General features: G+C 45.3%; 1 protein-coding gene across 1 annotated transcript in view; it reads right to left on the reverse strand.

The window, feature by feature from the left end:
- The window catches only part of pi4kaa (phosphatidylinositol 4-kinase, catalytic, alpha a), a 70,843-nt gene that overhangs the window by 4,261 nt on the left and 48,631 nt on the right, over positions 1–17,951 (reverse strand). The window contains exons 33-51 of the mRNA XM_056290293.1: positions 17,623–17,781; positions 13,937–14,088; positions 13,545–13,652; positions 12,665–12,885; positions 9,081–9,236; positions 8,363–8,442; positions 8,034–8,233; positions 5,802–5,889; positions 5,491–5,658; positions 4,809–4,862; positions 4,561–4,681; positions 3,706–3,835; positions 3,500–3,570; positions 3,172–3,244; positions 2,741–2,921; positions 2,520–2,624; positions 2,272–2,397; positions 2,009–2,129; positions 532–691 (exon numbers count right to left, since the gene is read on the reverse strand). Of these exons, the coding sequence (XP_056146268.1) occupies positions 532–691; positions 2,009–2,129; positions 2,272–2,397; positions 2,520–2,624; positions 2,741–2,921; positions 3,172–3,244; positions 3,500–3,570; positions 3,706–3,835; positions 4,561–4,681; positions 4,809–4,862; positions 5,491–5,658; positions 5,802–5,889; positions 8,034–8,233; positions 8,363–8,442; positions 9,081–9,236; positions 12,665–12,885; positions 13,545–13,652; positions 13,937–14,088; positions 17,623–17,781 (2,474 nt within the window). The remainder of the gene's footprint in view (positions 1–531; positions 692–2,008; positions 2,130–2,271; positions 2,398–2,519; positions 2,625–2,740; positions 2,922–3,171; positions 3,245–3,499; positions 3,571–3,705; positions 3,836–4,560; positions 4,682–4,808; positions 4,863–5,490; positions 5,659–5,801; positions 5,890–8,033; positions 8,234–8,362; positions 8,443–9,080; positions 9,237–12,664; positions 12,886–13,544; positions 13,653–13,936; positions 14,089–17,622; positions 17,782–17,951) is intronic.

The raw sequence follows: 17,951 nt of genomic DNA on the forward strand, positions 1-17,951 counted from the left end.
GTAACGCGGGGATTCGAACCGGCGATCCCCATGTTGGTAGGCAATGGAATAGACCGCTACACCACCCGGATGCCCCCCTGATACAGCTCTACTTTAAAGCAACATTTCGCCACTAACAACCTGCATCTCCCCTAAAGCTGATGGTCTTTCCAGTTCTTTGAAACTTTAACTGCTTTGTTGCAGCTCACTCTGACAGAGACATCGATGTTCTCTTGCCAGGAAAGCTGCCCTCCATTGCTTACATGTAGCAGTGTACACGGCACAAGAGTTTCCCAACAAAGAGAAAGAACAACTCAGCCAATCTGTCTTGTTAGTCCTCTGCCATCCACTGACATCAGTGGATGGCAGAGGCCCGCCAGTTTGCAATAGCAGGCCAATACAATACAGTGAACATTGGCAAGTATTGTGTACACTACAGAGATGCCCCACTATGACTTATACACTGAAATAAAGTTTAAGGGTTATTAGAGTAACTATTACAGAAGTATCTAACATGCATGCCTGTGCACAAACATGTACAGTATTTCTTACCGTACAGCCAAATATCCTCTGACGCACATCTCCATGAACCATTTGAAGGGTGTCGCCTCCATCTTGCCCCCCATGATCATCACCATCTCATCTGTCAGTTTGATATCTGGCTCCCAGCCCAGGTTACCACCAGGAGAACTCTCAAACATGAAGCCAAAGTCTAGAACGTTTTGTGCAATCACATATGAACACAAATGGTCACCATGATAGCAGTTTGTACACTTGTCTTACTCTGTGTCTTACGCAAAAGGCGTATAATTCGCATAACATACATAACACATAACAATAGCCTAGCTAAGCTAACTAGCATTAAGTTTCTTTGGATAATGTTAGCTGCACTTTTGTGGTAATTACGTGTAAAATATCTCGACACATCACTCTGTCATTCTCTCGCGCTCTCTCTCTCTCACACACACACACACACACACACACACACACACACACACACAAAGTGCAGGACAATTTAGACAGAGGTCAAGAACATACTTTCTAGGGAAGTGACCAAAACAATTGTATACATAATACAAATATTTCTCTAAGAAAAGAAGGATCTTTCGTGCCTGGCAAAGTGATGTGGCCTGCAAGGCTAAAAGAGTGACTCACTCCCAGAGACGGGCGAGGGAGCTTAAGAACTTCTGGTGGACAGAAAAGGCTCTGGAAATCCAGCGACTGGCAGACTCGGGTGACACCAGAGGCTTTTTTTACCAAGGCTGTTCATGGTCCAAGAAACTGCGACTTAAACCCCCTGCGCTCAAAGGATGGACAGGAGCTGCTGAAGGACAATGAGTCCATTAATGCCAGATGGAAGGAGCACTTCCAGTTCCAGGAACTTCTCAACCGCAACAGCACGGCTGAACCAGACATTGCCAGCCACATTGCCCAGAGTCCCATCAGAGCAGACATTGGGGAACCTCCCACCATGACAGAGGTTCAAGATGCCATCAGGAACCTCAAGAACAACAAGGCCGCCGGTCCAGATGGGATCGCAGCTGCGATCTTAAAGGAAGGTGGACCAGAGCTCATGTATCACATCCATGCCCTCCTCCTCAAGGTCTGGGAAAAAGAAGAACTTCCCTCAGAGCTCAGGGATGCTCTAACAGTGGCCATATTCAAGATGTGGAAACTACCCGGGCATCTCACTCCTGTCAACAACAGGCAAAGTCTTCTCATGTCCTCACAAACCAACTACTACCACTGGCTGAGGAAGTATTCCAAGAATCTCAGTTTGGCTTCCGCCCATCCAGAGGGACGAAGGAAGGACAGATGCACCAACATCAGTGTTTTGCTGATGATGACCAATCAGTATGTGTTGGTTTAGGGTGAACATCCATAATCAAATATCCCCCATCACCAATTGCAGTTTCACGGTCTAAGAAGGCTAACCTGTCATTTTTCACATCCCTCCCTATTTGCACTTTTTCTATGTAAGAATAAATTACTTGCAAGTTAAGGATGTTTACATGATAGTCCATAATACCTATGTGGATAAGATGTCCCTTGCTGTCCAGCATGATGTTGCCATTGTGTCTGTCTTTGATTTGTAGCAAGAACAGCAGAAGGCTGTAGGCGGCCATACTGCGGATGAAGTTATATCTTGCCTTTGTAGAAACAATGAGAGTTATAACAAGTATTAATCAAAAAAAGAAATATCAAGGACACATTTCACCATGTAAAAATATCAAGGACATAAGTCAGTATTTAAGGATTTAAGAGAACTGCCGCAATGCTTCATCTCCAGACCTTCTGGAAGGCCAGGGTAGACTCATCTCCATACTGGTTACGGAAGTAATCATACATCCCAAAGTCTGTCTGTCTGCCAAGTTGGTCACGGGATTTACAGTCAGGTATGCATTCAATTACACCACACTGAGGAAGAGAACATTAGTAGAATATACATCACACATGTAAATACAAAATCTACTTGTAGACCAAATGGAGGAGGTTGTGCTTGGGCATATATGGATTTTAACAGAGCAAAATAACTTTACGCCTGGAGCTGTGGCAACAACTCGGTAGGGGAAGACAAACAGATCCAGGCCCACCAGCTGGAAAATATTCTTAAACAGGCCAATGATTTGCAGAGCCAGCATATCCTGAGGAAGAAATAGTGAAAGAGAGTGCATGAAGATAGATAAATGTGAGTACCTCCTCTCATATGCACTCAGAAATGCAGTTATTTTACTTACTTAAAGTAAAGGAAAGACAGTACCTGTCTGCAGTCATCTCCTACTTTAAAGATGGCAGCCTGCCAGCAAACCCTGTGTGCTCCATCTGCATTCTCCTGTCCATCCTCCAAAGAGTCCGAGGGGCACCGTAGACCTTCCTTTTCCAATCCACTCACCCCACAGCGCTTCACCTTGAACTTAGCCAGATAGGGTGCCTTAGCAGCACTAAAAGATCAAGGACAATAAAGACATCACATATACAAAGAAGTCACAGTATACATAAAGCTGAGTATCATCCGCATAGCTATGGCAATTCATTCCATGACTGCGTATAATTTGGCCAAGAGGTGAACTATAGAGAACAGTAGAGGGCCAAGAACGGAGCCCTTGGGTACGCCATAGTTAATGTCAGAGAATTTTGATGTAATATTATTATAGCACACACAATGTGCTCTTCCAGAATAGCCGGACTTACCTCTGCATGGGTGTTCCAGATTTGTAGTCAATGTCAAGGACTATAGCCTCAGGGTTGCTAGGCAGGTAACAACCTAGTACAAAGCCAAGAGAAGACAACAGCTGGATATGCTCAGAGAAGGAAACGGACATCAACATTGCCTTGTTTTGTAGACCAGAGAAAGCAACACTGGAAATCAGAAATTAAATCTATAAATCCAAATACAGAGACATGAAAACCAGACATCATCAGTTTAACGCCTGTAGGGCTGTTGTTACAGGAATTTAAATATTTTTTTGTGTGTTTGCCAAGCTTTTGGCCATTATCCAATAAGAAGAAGTGCTGCTACCTGGTTGGACTTTGATATCTGACAGAGCTTTGAGACATGCCCTCTTCCTCTCGTCTCCCTTTGGAACTGGCCTAAAAGACAAAACGCAGTAACTGAATATATGTCCTTATTTCTACAACTGTCAAAATATAGATGGTCTGCAGAGTAGTCGGCAACAAGAATTTCGCTGACAAGTTTTCCTTGACCGTTCTGGCTACTGAGTTTACTTGATAATAGCAGAGACGTTGGTGATCTTGTTGAAGAACTCAAACTCTCTCTGGTAGAAGTCCTTGGCAGGACCAGACAAAGAACTTGTGATCTCCTCAACCATCTGCTCCAACAGCTCCCCGATGTCAGCTACACACAAACACAAGTGGGTCCACAGGTTAAGAGTAGTGCTAGTGTGTGTGTGAGTGTGTGCATGTGTGTGTTTGTAATCATTCATCGGTCCTTGCAAGCGGAGCAAAACAGAATGAAAATGCATGCATCAAGCAGGAGACTGTACACCACCCTCTGTTGTTCCCTCCCTCTTCCTCTTATAAGCACAATTCAATTAACTTAAATGACCATTTATTTCTTCCGTATGCATAACAATGTAATTACATGTGAGTAAGATTCAACATTTAATTATGCTTAACTATGTCTTTTAACACAGTAAGGACTAACGGAATAAAAGAAGAAACCTGTTGCATGTGCTTTGGTCATTCATTAAATAATTATTCATGTGTGAATTATGCATGAGATAACTAAACTCTGGGCTTCAATAATGAGAAATAAAAATTAAAAGTCTATCTCCATGAAATGTAGCCAATAATGCTATAATGAGTATTACTGACAATATTAGAAATGAGTGAAACACGGCCAAATGTATCAATTCATTGATACATGTATCAAATCTCACGCCTCCTTGAGGGCGGGTGTTGCACATGATAAGCCATAACCAACCATGAGTCAGGGCTCAGCGTGAGCTGAGCTGATGACGTTCCACGCTCAGATCACCTTCTGAAGCCAATTTAAAAAAAACACCAACTGCATCAAAAGCTGTAAAGTGCCACTGTGAGATGTAAGAGTGAGAGGCTCACGATCCTTGTGGTGCCCCTCTTCATCCAGGTATATGTTGGTCTTCATGTTCCAGATAAACTGGTGGGCCAGGAGCTGAGACTTCTGGGCCGCCCATAAGATGTATTCTCTCACGTAACCCATCTGAGCAGAACAGAGGAGCACCACTTATCAGATCAACTAGAGCGAACAACAGCACGAAGCAGTTTTCTTTGTATAATGAACAGTAAAATGCAGTTTTACATGAGTAAAACAGGGAGTTAACGGTCACCTTATCATACCGGAGCGCCTGCACAATCTGGGGAATATAGAACAGGATGGCATCCTACAGGGAAAAACACCACCTTGTTGAGAAAACGGTATTGCACTTTTAAAGTCACCCCCCCCCCTTTTTCTCCCCAATTGCATCCAGCCAATTACCCCACTCTTCTGAGCCGTCCCGGTCTCTGCTCCACCCCCTCTGCTGATCCGGAGAGGGCTGCAGACTACCACCTGCCTCCTCCCATACATGTGGAGTCACCAGCCGCTTCTTTTCACCTGACAGTGAGGAGTTTCACCAGGGGGACGTAGCGCGTGGGAGGATCACGCTGTTCCCCCAAGTTCCCCCTCCCCGCCGAACAGGCACCCCAACCGACCAGAGGAGGCGCTAGTGCAGCGACCAGGACACATACCCACATCCAGCTTCCCACCTGCAGAAACGGCCAATTGTGTCTGTAGGGACGCCTGACCAAGCAGGCAGCAACACAGGGATTCAAACTGGCGATCCCTGTGTTGGTAGGTAACGGAATAGACCACTACGCCACCCAGACACCCCCTTATTTCCCTCTTGATATGAGCTTTAAATGTATATCTGCATCTTCTCAGTGCAGGTCCCATTACAGCACAAAGACAGGAATGTCCACTTTGTTCCAACCTGAACTCATGAAAGGCAGTGTTCTAAGTGTGCGTCTTACCGGGGGGAAGGAACGCAGCACCTTCACCCCATACTGAGCTGTGAGAGGATGAGGGGGGTACATGCTGCTGAAGTAGGAAAGGCCAGTGGGGGGGTCCGCTGGAGCCCAACACAGGATGTGGCTCAACTCAGGAGAATCCGCATCAATCGTATGCCATGTCACCAGGAACTCGGGGAAGAGAAGAAAATACATTCATTCATCCTCTTGCAAGCTCATCTCTTGTAAACACACACACACACTCGCAAAACAAAGTCAGGTTTCTATGAGCTCAGCTAGACTTATTTACACACAACTCCACTTAGTTGTCTTACCTTGACGGCCTCAGGGATGTCACTCACTGCTCCGGGTTCCAGTCTCACCAGCCTCGTCACTTCTGCCACAATGGCCTCATTCTTAAACCTGGCAGCAGAGGGAAGTAACACAAAACAATGCACTGGTGTTGGAAACTTGTGTGTCGAGACTTCAGGGCAAGGAACTGGTCTGTTACCTGACCAAAAACATCCATGACTTCTACCTAATCATGAACAGTCATGAACAACCACAAACAATCATGAACAACCATGAACAGTCATGAACAATCATGAACAACCACAAACAATCATGAACAACCATGAACAGTCATGAACAATCATGAACAACCACAAACAATCATGAACAACCAGTCATGAACAACCATGAACAATCATGAACAATCATGAACAGTCATGAACAATCATGAACAATCATGAACAGTCATGAACAATTATGAACAGTCATGAACAACCACGGACAATCATGAACAACCATGAACAGTCATGAACAACCATGAACAGTCATGAACAACCATGAACAATCATGAACAACCATGAACAGTCATGAACAATCATGAACAATCATGAACAACCATGGACAATCACGAACAATCATGAACAGTCATGAACAATCATGAACAATCATGAACAGTCATGAACAATTATGAACAGTCATGAACAACCATGGACAATCATGAACAACAATGAACAGTCATGAACAACCATGAACAGTCATGAACATTCATGAACAGTCATGAACAGTCATGAACAACCATGGACAATCATGAACAATCATGAACAGTCATGAACAACCATGGACAATCACGAACAATCATGAACAGTCATGAACAATCATGAACAATCATGAACAGTCATGAACAATTATGAACAGTCATGAACAACCATGGACAATCATGAACAACCATGAACAGACATGAACAACCATGAACATTCATGAACAGTCATGAACAACCATGAACAGTCATGAACAACCATGGACAATCATGAACAATCATGAACAGTCATGAACAACCATGAACAGTCATGAACAGCCATGAAGTCATGAACAACCACAAACAATCATGAACGACCATGAACAGTCATGAACAACCATGAACAGTCATGAACAGTCATGAACAACCATGGACAATCATGAACAATCATGAACAGTCATGAACAACCATGGACAATCATGAACAGCCATGAAGTCATGAACAACCACAAACAATCATGAACGACCATGAACAGTCATGAACAACCATGAACAGTCATGAACAATCATGAACAATCATGAACAACCACAAACAATCATGAACAATCATGAACAACCATGAACAACCACGAACAATCATTAACAATCACGAACAACGCGTAAGAAAGAGAGCGAAAGACTGAGAGCAAATACATACATATGTAAATACACATACATATGTAAATACACATACATACGTAGATATACATACATATGTAAATATACATACATATCGTCCCCCTCTTAATGGCCTAAGTCATATTTTCAAGTTTTTCAAAAAACAGAATAAACTGACAAATTTTGTTTCAGTTTCAGTTTATTCCATGTCTAGTTGGTACCGCTCCACCTCTCTTCCCTGCCAGAATAAACTGACAAATTTTGTTTCAGTTTCAGTTTATTCTGTTTTCTGAAAAACTTGAAAATATGACTCAGGCTATTATTTTAAGAAGGTGACGTTATGTAGATATACACATATGTAAATATACAGAAATAGTGAAAGGACGCGTCCAGGCAGCATAGTGGTCTATTCCGTTACCTACCAACACGGGGCTCACCAGTTCAAATCCCCGTGTTACCTCCGGCTTGGTCGGGCATCCCTACAGACACAATTGGCCGTGTCTGTGGGTGGGAAGCCGGATGTGGGTATGTGTCGTGGTCGCTGCACTAGCGCCTCCTCTGGTCGGTCGGAGCGCCTGTTCGGAGGGTAGTGGGAACTGGGGGGGAATAGCGTGATCCTCCCACGCGCTACCCCCCCCTGGTGTCACTGTCAGGTCAAAAGAAGCGGCTGGTGACTCCCCATGTATGGGAGGAGGCATGTGGTAGTCTGCAGCCCTTCCTGGATCAGCAGAGGGGGTGGAGCAGCTCAGAAGAGTGGGGTAATTGGCCAGATACAACTGGGGTGAAAAGGGGAGGGAAATCCCCCCCCCCAAAAAAAAGAAATAGTGAAGGGAAGACGGACACAGACAGAGACACAGCATGATGGACACAGATAGAGGACAGACCTGGCTGGTAACTGCATAGCCAGGTAAGGTGCTATGCTCCATGCCAAGTTAACGTTGTCCTTCCACTGTTTCTCAGTCAGACTGATGTACTTGGACCTCCAGTTGGCGATGCTAGTCTCCACTGACTGTTCTGTGGAGATCGCCAGCTCTTGAGTGGACAGGGGGTTGTACCATGTTGTCAGACGCTCAATCTCGCTGGCCTGGAAAGACAGACCCTCATTAGAGTAAGATGGTGAGGTGGGGTTGGATTGGTATGAACCATCTTGGAGAGCTTGGTCGAGATGATATAAAAAAGGTTGCTGTTAGGAAGATAATCCACAAGCACTCACCAGTAAGGCCAGCAACAAAGTCCTGCGTTTCATGTAGTACTTGTGAAGCTGGGTCCCCCTGTTGGTCTTCTTAGACATGCCTGGGAGCAGAAGAGTGAGACGTGATCAAACCTGCATCTAGACTCAGAATCAGAATCAGAATCAGAAACACTTTATTTGTCCCTTCATGCACTTGCACACATGAAATGAAAGGAAACATGGTCTCCTCCAGCCCACAGCAGTGCAACACAAAGACAAAAACACATTCAAGAACTACAAGAACACATATATCCAAACTAACAAACAAATCACTGTCCAGGAGAACGAACGCCAGCCAGGATGACTGTCGGAACTGCCAGTCTGCATGGGCTAGCAGTTAGCTTAGCCTGCCCCGCTTCCACGTCCTGCCACACCGCCCTCAGTGTTTCCTCTTCGGGCACAGCTCCAGGCAGGGCCGTGGTCCCCGGGCCCACAGGATGCAGCAGACCAAGCTCTCCCAGCCGATCCAGGACCAGCTCTCATCAAAACAAGACAAACTTAGACGCAGACGTGGACAAAGACACCGCATGGACGGTGCTGGGTGAGGCCGCCGCAAACGTGAATTCGCGCAACCATCTTCCCACACTGGAAGCGGACTCTATTTGAGTGCTTTTCTGTGGTAGAGATGTGTGCGTGAGAGTGTGTGTATGCACACACAGCAATGCACCTGCATACCATTACAATACAATTCAAGTTGTACCTGATTTCTTGGACGTGCTCGACATGCTACTGGACAATGGATAGGTATTGATCCATCCCTGGCCACTCTGCTGTGAGCGGCTGCTGGAGTCTATGTTGGACCTGTGGTCAGCAGCATTCATCACTGACAGACTGTTCAGCGAAGGGTCCTGGTTGTCTGTAGACACACGAAAATACTTTCAGTAGGCCAAGGCAAATAAATCCACACACAAATTAGCACTCGCTCATTTCTCCTTGGTTATAATCAAGGCTCAGCATTTTCGGTTTTTATTGTTGTTTTGTTGTTGTTGTTTATTTATCGGGATCCCCATTAGCTGTGCCCTAAAGCACCGCTAGTCTTACATACTGGGGTCCATGTTTGGTTTCAAAGCCCTCCAGCATGCAGAATCTCGCCACAAGAGGACACTGTTACATAACCTCACACGAACAGGAACAACTTTTGGATCCATGGAAACATAATCAGCTGAGCCTTGGTAGTTCTGTAACCCTAATTTCTGACTTCGTCTCCATCAAATACCCTTTAATCGACACTCAGCACAAATGGAAACAGCGTTTTACCGAGGTACAGTTCCAAGCCGTCCCGGTTGCTGCTCCGCCCCCCCCCTCTGCTGATCCGGGGAGGGCTGCAGACTACCACATTACTCCTCTCATACATGTGGAGTCACCAGCCGCTTCTTTTCACCTGACAGTGAGGAGTTTCACCAGGGGGACGTAGCCCGTGGGAGGATCACGCTATTCCCCCCAGTCCCCCCCCTCCAAACAGGCGCCCCGACCGACCAGAGGAGGCGCTAGTCCAGCAACCAGGACACATAGCCACATCCGGCTTCCCACCCGCAGACACGGCCATTCGTGTCTGTAGGGACGCCCAACCAAGCCGGAGGTAACATGGGGATTCGAACCGGCGATCCCCCGTGTGGGTAGGCAACAGAATAGATCACTACGCCACCTGGATGACCTGAAACATGTCTGACACTGATGTTCCATGGTCCTATAAAATGCAATAGTAAAGCGTTATCTAGTTGAGCTGCCGTGACTAAAATTTCCATGATGAAGCCGGTAAGTAAAACAATATCAGGACCAGTATACACGATGGCAAAACGATGAAGATGAGACCAGGTTGTGAAAGAAGGGTGATCTCTGAATCAAACAGGTGTGGAAGTTCGTTGGTTGCACTATACAAACGTTTCATCAACTTTCAGGGGTCTCAGATGATCCCTAAGGTGAGGAAGTCATGTATACTGATATATACATGTATACTGACATATACATATATACTGATATATACATGTATACTGATATATACTCATAAATATATGTATACTGATATATACAAGTATACTGATATATACATACTGATATATGCAAGTATACTGATATATATGTGTATACTGATATATACATATATACTTATATATACAAGTATACTGATATATACATATATACTGATATATATTACATTACATTACAGTCATTTAGCCGACGCTTTCATCCAAAGCCACTTACAATAAGTGCATCATTTAACGTAGGAAATCAGGAGAACTACTAGTCATCAGAGGTCAGAGCGAAGTGGTCGGGCGGGGGTGTAGGGCTTGACCATGGCCTGGAGATAGGAAGACGCTGTTCCTTTCACTACCCTGTAGGCTAGCACCAGAGGCTTAAACTGGATGCGAGCAGCTACTGGGAGCCAGTGTAGGGACATGAGAAGGGGAGTTGTGTGGGAGAACTTAGGGCGGTTGAACACCAGGCGAGCTGCAGCTTTCTGAACAAGCTCCAGAGGTCTGATGGCCGACGCCGGGGCGCCAGCAAGGAGGGAGTTGCCGTAGTCCAGCCGGGAGATGACCAGAGCCTGGATGAGCACCTGTGCCATCTCGTTGGTGAGGAATGGGCGAATCCTCCTGATGTTATAGAGGAGAAATCTGCAGGAGCGAGCAACCGATGCAACGTTTTCAGCAAACGACAGTTGGTCGTCCAGGATCACACCCAGATTCCTCGCAGTCCGAGTTGGCGTCACCACGGTGTTGTCAATGGTGATGGCCAGGTCTCGGTGCGTATATACACACACACACACACACACACACATATATATATATACATATATACAGTATATATACAAGTATACTGATATATACATGTATACTGATCGTGGGCTGGCACAGTTGCATGTGGTCTGCACCGGGCTTGATTTAAAAGAATAAGGCCATACTGCCAGTTTCTTGGACATGATACTGTACGTGGCTTTGGTAGAGAAAGTAATATTCAGTGCTGTGGTGAATGTACCGTAGGTATTTCTGCAGTTCACCTGACAACTGCACGTTCTTGTAAGATTATCAGGTTTGACACCTTGTTTGCTTTGTTCTGTGTGACAAAACTGCAGAATTGTGTATTTCTCTTCTTCCACCACAAGGCACTCCTTTATCTGCTAAGCTACCCAGACACCCCGGGCTGCAGCTGGATTAATTAGATCCAGGATCTGTGATCATAAAGTCTACCAGGAGAGGTCTAGTGCGTGTGACCATATAAATATTTCTCGTATTGTGTTTTGCAGGAATGAAAATGAGTGGATTATTTGGGGGGATGGAAAAAAGCACAATGTCTTAATTTGTACTTCTTTCTTGTGAAGAAATGGACAATTAGAGAGCGGGCCGACACATTGAATGATATAATCAATCATGCACGTGGCAAACAAATCTGTGCTTCTCCGCGCAGTTGGAAAATATTTGGCAGAAGAGAATTGTATTAAAGCAGTGTGATACTGAAGAAAACATTTTTGATTATTTTTTTTTATTTTGAGATACTTTATTGATCCCTGTAGGCAAACTCCCCTCTGCATGTAACCCATCCTAGCTGTGTAGCTAGGAGCAGTGGGCAGCTGCCGTGCAGAGCCCGGGGACCAACTCCAGCTCGTCTGGCCATGCCTTGCTCAGGGGCACAGCCCGGAGTATTAACCCTAACATGCATGTCTTTCTGATGGTGGGGGAAACCGGAGCACCTGCAGAAAACCCACCACAGACACGGGCAGAACATGCAAACTCCACACAGAGGACAACCTGGGATGACCCCAGGTCGTCCTCTGTGTGGAGGGAGGTGGACAGAAGGTGGACAGAAGGTGGAGGGAGTAGGACAGAGGACAGAAAAAAGAGTGAAACAAAGTGAAAGTAAGCTAAAGGGGAAGCACAGAGCTGTGAACAACCTGCAAAAAAATGGCCCTTCAAAAATAAGAAATAAAATAATTAATATAGGTGTTTTTGCTAGTAATACGTGAAAATCTGCTAATGGCACTATTGGAATACGCTTGTTAACAAGATGCACCGTCTCAAAACGAGTCCTTACAGCTCAAGGAAATGTTGCTGGTCGGGTGACTGTGTCTTATATTAAGATAAAATATCTCTTTACACTTCATGTAAGACACAGTCACCCAACAAGCAAAGTATTAATTATTTCATTTCTTATTTTTGAAGGGCCATTTTTTGCAGATACACCTATCTATGGGTAGTGAGGATGAATAATGACTGGTGGAAAAATCTGACTTGTGCAAAAGCATGCTGCTGCTGCAACGCAGTGCAAACTGCACTGCAGTAGGCTTACTTAAGATCGATATCGGAGAAGTGCTGGACATGATAAGCGATCCAAATATCCCGGCAGAGAGGGTGCTTGGGGCTGGAGTAGTGCCAAGCTCACCAGGCGGGACCAGGTGGCATGCTGCCAGATACTTCTTGTCAGAGACGATGCTGGCATAGAAGCGGGTAATAATGCTGATGTCCTCACGGAGCCGCTTGTCCCCCTGGGTGGGGAAATTCGGAGATATACTGGAGGGGAAAGGTGAGAGAGAAGGAGCAAAGGAAGGGAGAAGCAGTGTACAAACAGGTTCCAATCAGATGCATCTGAATATTGTCTTGAAAATATGTGGTATGCAGATGAGCCATATCAGAATATTGTATTTGTCGTTTCATTTCATGCACCTGCGCACATGAAATGAAACGAAACATGTTTCCCCGCCACACAGCAGAGCAACACAAAGACAAAACACATATCCAAAAACTACAAGAACTACAAGAACACATATGCAAACTAACACATATATCTAAACTAAAATTGAAAAAAAAAATCACTGTCCAAGAGAACAAACGCCAGCCAGGCTGACTGACAGAACTGCTGTTCTACATGGGCTAGCAGTTAGCTTAGCCTGGCCCGCTTCCACGTCCTGTCAGACCGCCCTCGGTGTTTCCTCTTCGGGTACAGCTCCAGGCAGGGCCGTGGTCCCTGGGCCCACAGGACGCAGCAGACCAAGCTCTCCCAGCCATCAAACGAAGACAAACTTAGACGCAGACGTGGACAAAGACACTGCACGGACGGTACTGGGTGAGGCCGTCACAAGCATGAAATTGCGCCGCCATCTTCCCACACCAGAGGCAGAAAAAAAATATAAGAGAAGGATTTCACTAAGAGTGTGTGCATATGTGTAAACCTGAAGTAATCGAATCCTGTGGAGTAAATCTTCTCTCTGAGCACGTTCCTCACAGTAGCGTTGGTGATGACGTCAGAGTGCAGCAGAGCCAGGCCCAGCGTCAGCAGTCTGCACCCGAGAACCCCAAAACACAACACATTTCACATGTATACAGCTCAAGTGATAAAGACCTCTTTTGATAACCACAAAACAACATTTTTGCATGTTTAATAACATCAACTGCGTCTTCATGTTGAGTGATCTTTTAATCAAATTCCAGCTTGTTGGAAGGATTAACACAATACATGTATCAGACATCTCACACCGCACAATATGTCTGAGTCACAAAACATACCATGCACTTCTTTTAGTGCTATGATAAATTGGGCTTGTGTGTGTGTGTCTGGGTGCACCTGAAGCGAGGTCCGATGGCAGCCACATGACGGTTGAGAGTGCTCTTCTCTCCACCGATGTTAAGAGAGAGGGAGCGCTGCAGCAGACTGCAGAAGATCTCCACCTGGTCTGCACTGGAGTACTTGGCTATCTCAAACCTCTGGAACAGAAACTGTGTGAAGAGGGAAATGTGGCAAGTATAAAAACAGTAAGAAGAAAGTTAATAAAGGAATGCTTCAGATTTTTTACCTCTTTATCCAATGGCAATGTATTTTGCAATTGACAATCACATGTTCAAGCAAAACAGCACAGGCAGTCTATTGCATGTAAATATACTCGTCACCACCCTCTTTTGGTGTCAAAATGCAAATGGAAATTCAATCTGTCAGTCCTGTCATCAAGGCGGGTCTTCAGTTGGGACGTCACTTCCTGGTTCTGTGACTCGGTTCACTCTAATCTATTATGCCAAGTGATTCGTTCGGTCATACAAGGGGGACTTATTCTATTATTATTAGCATTACTGTAAAATTGTAGTGAATTCAGGGGGCAGCCGGGAACCGCCGCAGCCGGGATGCGAACCCGGATCTCCCGCACCACGGGCGACTACGTTAACCAGTCAACTAAAGGGTTCGATCCATTAGCCAAGGGCTAGCGAGTCTACCTATTCATGGTCGTTACACTATTTTTTTTTTGTTCCCTTGATAGCTTCGGCAGGTATCTTGATGACAGGTCTCCTCACTCCACGCCACTGACAGAGCCTGTAACGCCTGAGTCAGTTTCATTTGAATACCTGAGGTGTCGAGGCCTATCACGGCAGCAAGTTCCTCCACCCTCTGGGACAGCGTTTGCACCCTATCAAACACATCAGTTGCCGATTCTGGATTATCATCAACGTGGTCTGCTGAGGCAGTGCAACAAGTTCTTCCATTACTGCAACAAGTTATTCTGCAGCTTCTGCAACAAGTTCTTCTGCAACTTCTGCAACAAGTCCTTCCATTACTGCAACAAGTTCTTCTGCAACTTCTGCAACAAGTTCTTATGCAATTTCTACAAGTTCTTCAATTACTGCAACAAGTTCTTCCATTACTGCAGCAAGTTCTTCCATTACTGTTATGTTAGCAGCAGGGATTGAAGTGAAGTGTCGCCCGTTACCAAAGTTATTAGTCACTGAATGAGTAAGTGACATCCTAACTGAAGACCCACATTGATGAGGGGACTGAAAGATTGCATTTCCATTTGAACTTAGACACCAAAATAGCGTGGTGACAAGTAGACTGGGGGCACTGTTTCACTTGCACATTGACGAGCCAATTGCAAAATGCATTGACATTTGAATGAAGAGACTAAAATATATATATATATATATATATATATATATATATATATATATATATATATATATATATATATAATACTGTTAAAAGAAAGAAACACTCAATGGTAGCAACAATGCTCAACAAATAAGGAGCAAAATAATTCAGTGATTCAAGTAAATAAGATTCAGGTATCCCACCCTTATAAACAATACAGGGGCATAACGACCCAAATCAACGACCACTTTCATATGCACATATGGGTGTGACCATTAACTGGAGTTACAGTGGCCATGTGTACTATTCACAGAGGATTGGGGAATAGTTGCAATCACAGCATTGTAAGCCCCCCCCCCCCCCGGTTAAAGGATGGTTGTTCCCTCTTCACATAGATGGCCTCTTTGACTCCCCATTCAAACCAGCGTTCCTCCCTATCAAGGATGTGCACATCCTCATCCTTGAAAGAGTGGCCACTGGTCTGTAGATGGTGTAGACTGTGGAGTCCTGGTCCGACGTGTTAGTTCTCCTGTGTTGTGCCATCCTCTTGGCAAGCGTCTGTTTAGTTTCCCTGATGTACAAGTCACGGTAATCCTCCTGGCACTTAACAGAGTACACTATATTGCTCTGTTTGTGCCGGGGGACCTGATCCTTGGGGCAGACCAGTTTCTGGCACAATAGCTACGGTAAACATCAACAATCAGGACAAACGCCCAGTTAGGATAACCACACTTAACCAGGGCCTGTTTAATGTGGATTTCTCCACTTCCCCGGCTGCTGTGTCGGTGGGGACGTTGTCAACTCGGTGGTCCAGCATCCTGATGACTCCTAGTTTGTGCTCCAGTGGATGATGAGGGTCAAACCTTAAGTACTAATCAGTATGTGTTGGTTTACGGTAAACATCAACAATCAAATGTCTCCATCACCAACTACATTTTCACAGTCTAAGAAGGCTAACCTGTCATGGTCCACATCCTCCCTGGTGAACTTGATATCCACCCCAAGGATCAGGTCCCCGGCACAAACAGAGCAATATAGTGTACCCTGTTAAGTGCCAGGAGGATTGCCGTGATTTGTATATTGTGGGAAACTAAACAGACAGTGGCCAAGAGGATGACACAACACAGGAGAGCTAACACGTCAGACCAGGACTCCACAGTCTACACCATCTACACAGTCTACACCATCTACACAGTCTACATCATCTACAGACCAGAGGCCACTCTTTCAAAGATGAGGATGTGACCATCCTTGATAGGGAGGAACGCTGGTTTGAACGGGGAGTCAAAGAGGCCATCTATGTGAAGAGGGAACGACCATCCCTGAACCCCGAGGGGGGGGGGGTAAGAGCACATCTGTCACCATCTTACAATGCTGTGATTGCAACTATTCCCAAATCCTCTGTGAATAGTGCACATGGCCATGGAAACTCTAGTTAATGGTCACAGTAATTTGCATATGAAACTGGCCGTTGGTTTGGGGCGTTTTGCCACTGTATTGTTTATAAGGGTGGGGGTACCTGCAGTCACTGTATTGCTTATAAGGGTGGGGACACCTGCAGTCACTGTATTGCTTATAAGGGTGGGGACACCTGCAGTCACTGTATTGTTTATAAGGGTGGGGATACCTGCAGTCACTGTATTGTTTATAAGGGTGGGGGTACCTGCAGTCACTGTATTGTTTATAAGGGTGGGGGTACCTGCAGTCACTGTATTGTTTATAAGGGTGGGGGTACCTGCAGTCACTGTATTGTTTATAAGGGTGGGGGTACCTGCAGTCACTGTATTGTTTATAAGGGTGGGGGTACCTGCAGTCACTGTATTGTTTATAAGGGTGGGGGTACCTGCAGTCACTGTATTGTTTATAAGGGTGGGGTACCTGCAGTCACTGTATTGTTTATAAGGGTGGGGTACCTGCTGTCACTGTATTGCTTATAAAGGTGGGGACACCTGAAGTCACTGTATTGTTTATAAGGGTGGGTACACCTGCAGTCACTGTATTGTTTATAAGGGTGGGGGTACCTGCAGTCACTGTATTGTTTATAAGGGTGGGGGTACCTGCAGTCACTGTATTGTTTATAAGGGTGGGGGTACCTGCAGTCAGCTGAGACTGAAGAGGTCACTTAGATGATGATGATGAAACACTTCTCTCTCAATTAGCGTTGTGTCCAGATGAACTGATTCAACTTTCTGTGACTTTCATGTAAGATCTTGTGGTCTTCTCTCTCACTCACTCACTCACTCACTCACTCACTCACTCACTCACTCACTCACTCACTCACTCACTCACTCACTCACTCACTCACTCACTCACTCACTCACTCACTCACTCACTCACTCACTCACTCACTCACTCACTCACTCACTCACTCACTCACTCACACACAGGCTTCTGACCTCTATCCAAATATAATGGGGGGTAACATCTGGAGGGCAAGGGACAGGCTGGCTTTCCTCTGAAGCAGCCAGAGGGTCTGCCTCAACTTGAGCATCGGAGAACAAGCCCATCTTCAGCTCCACAGTCATCTGCCATGCCCCTGCCATCTCACGCATAAACTGCACAGAAGGATTCGAACATGAGAGGCACAGGTTGTAATGTGTGAAGGAAAGTCAACAAGAAACAGAGTTATCATTTGTTTATTCATTTTGTATTATTGTGTAACTGTCTCGCTATACTATGTTCATCAAATCTGCTCTTAAAGGAGGTCTGTGGCATCTGATGCTAG

This window comes from Lampris incognitus, chromosome 12, assembly GCF_029633865.1.
Source record: "Lampris incognitus isolate fLamInc1 chromosome 12, fLamInc1.hap2, whole genome shotgun sequence".
NCBI lineage: Eukaryota > Metazoa > Chordata > Actinopteri > Lampriformes > Lampridae > Lampris > Lampris incognitus.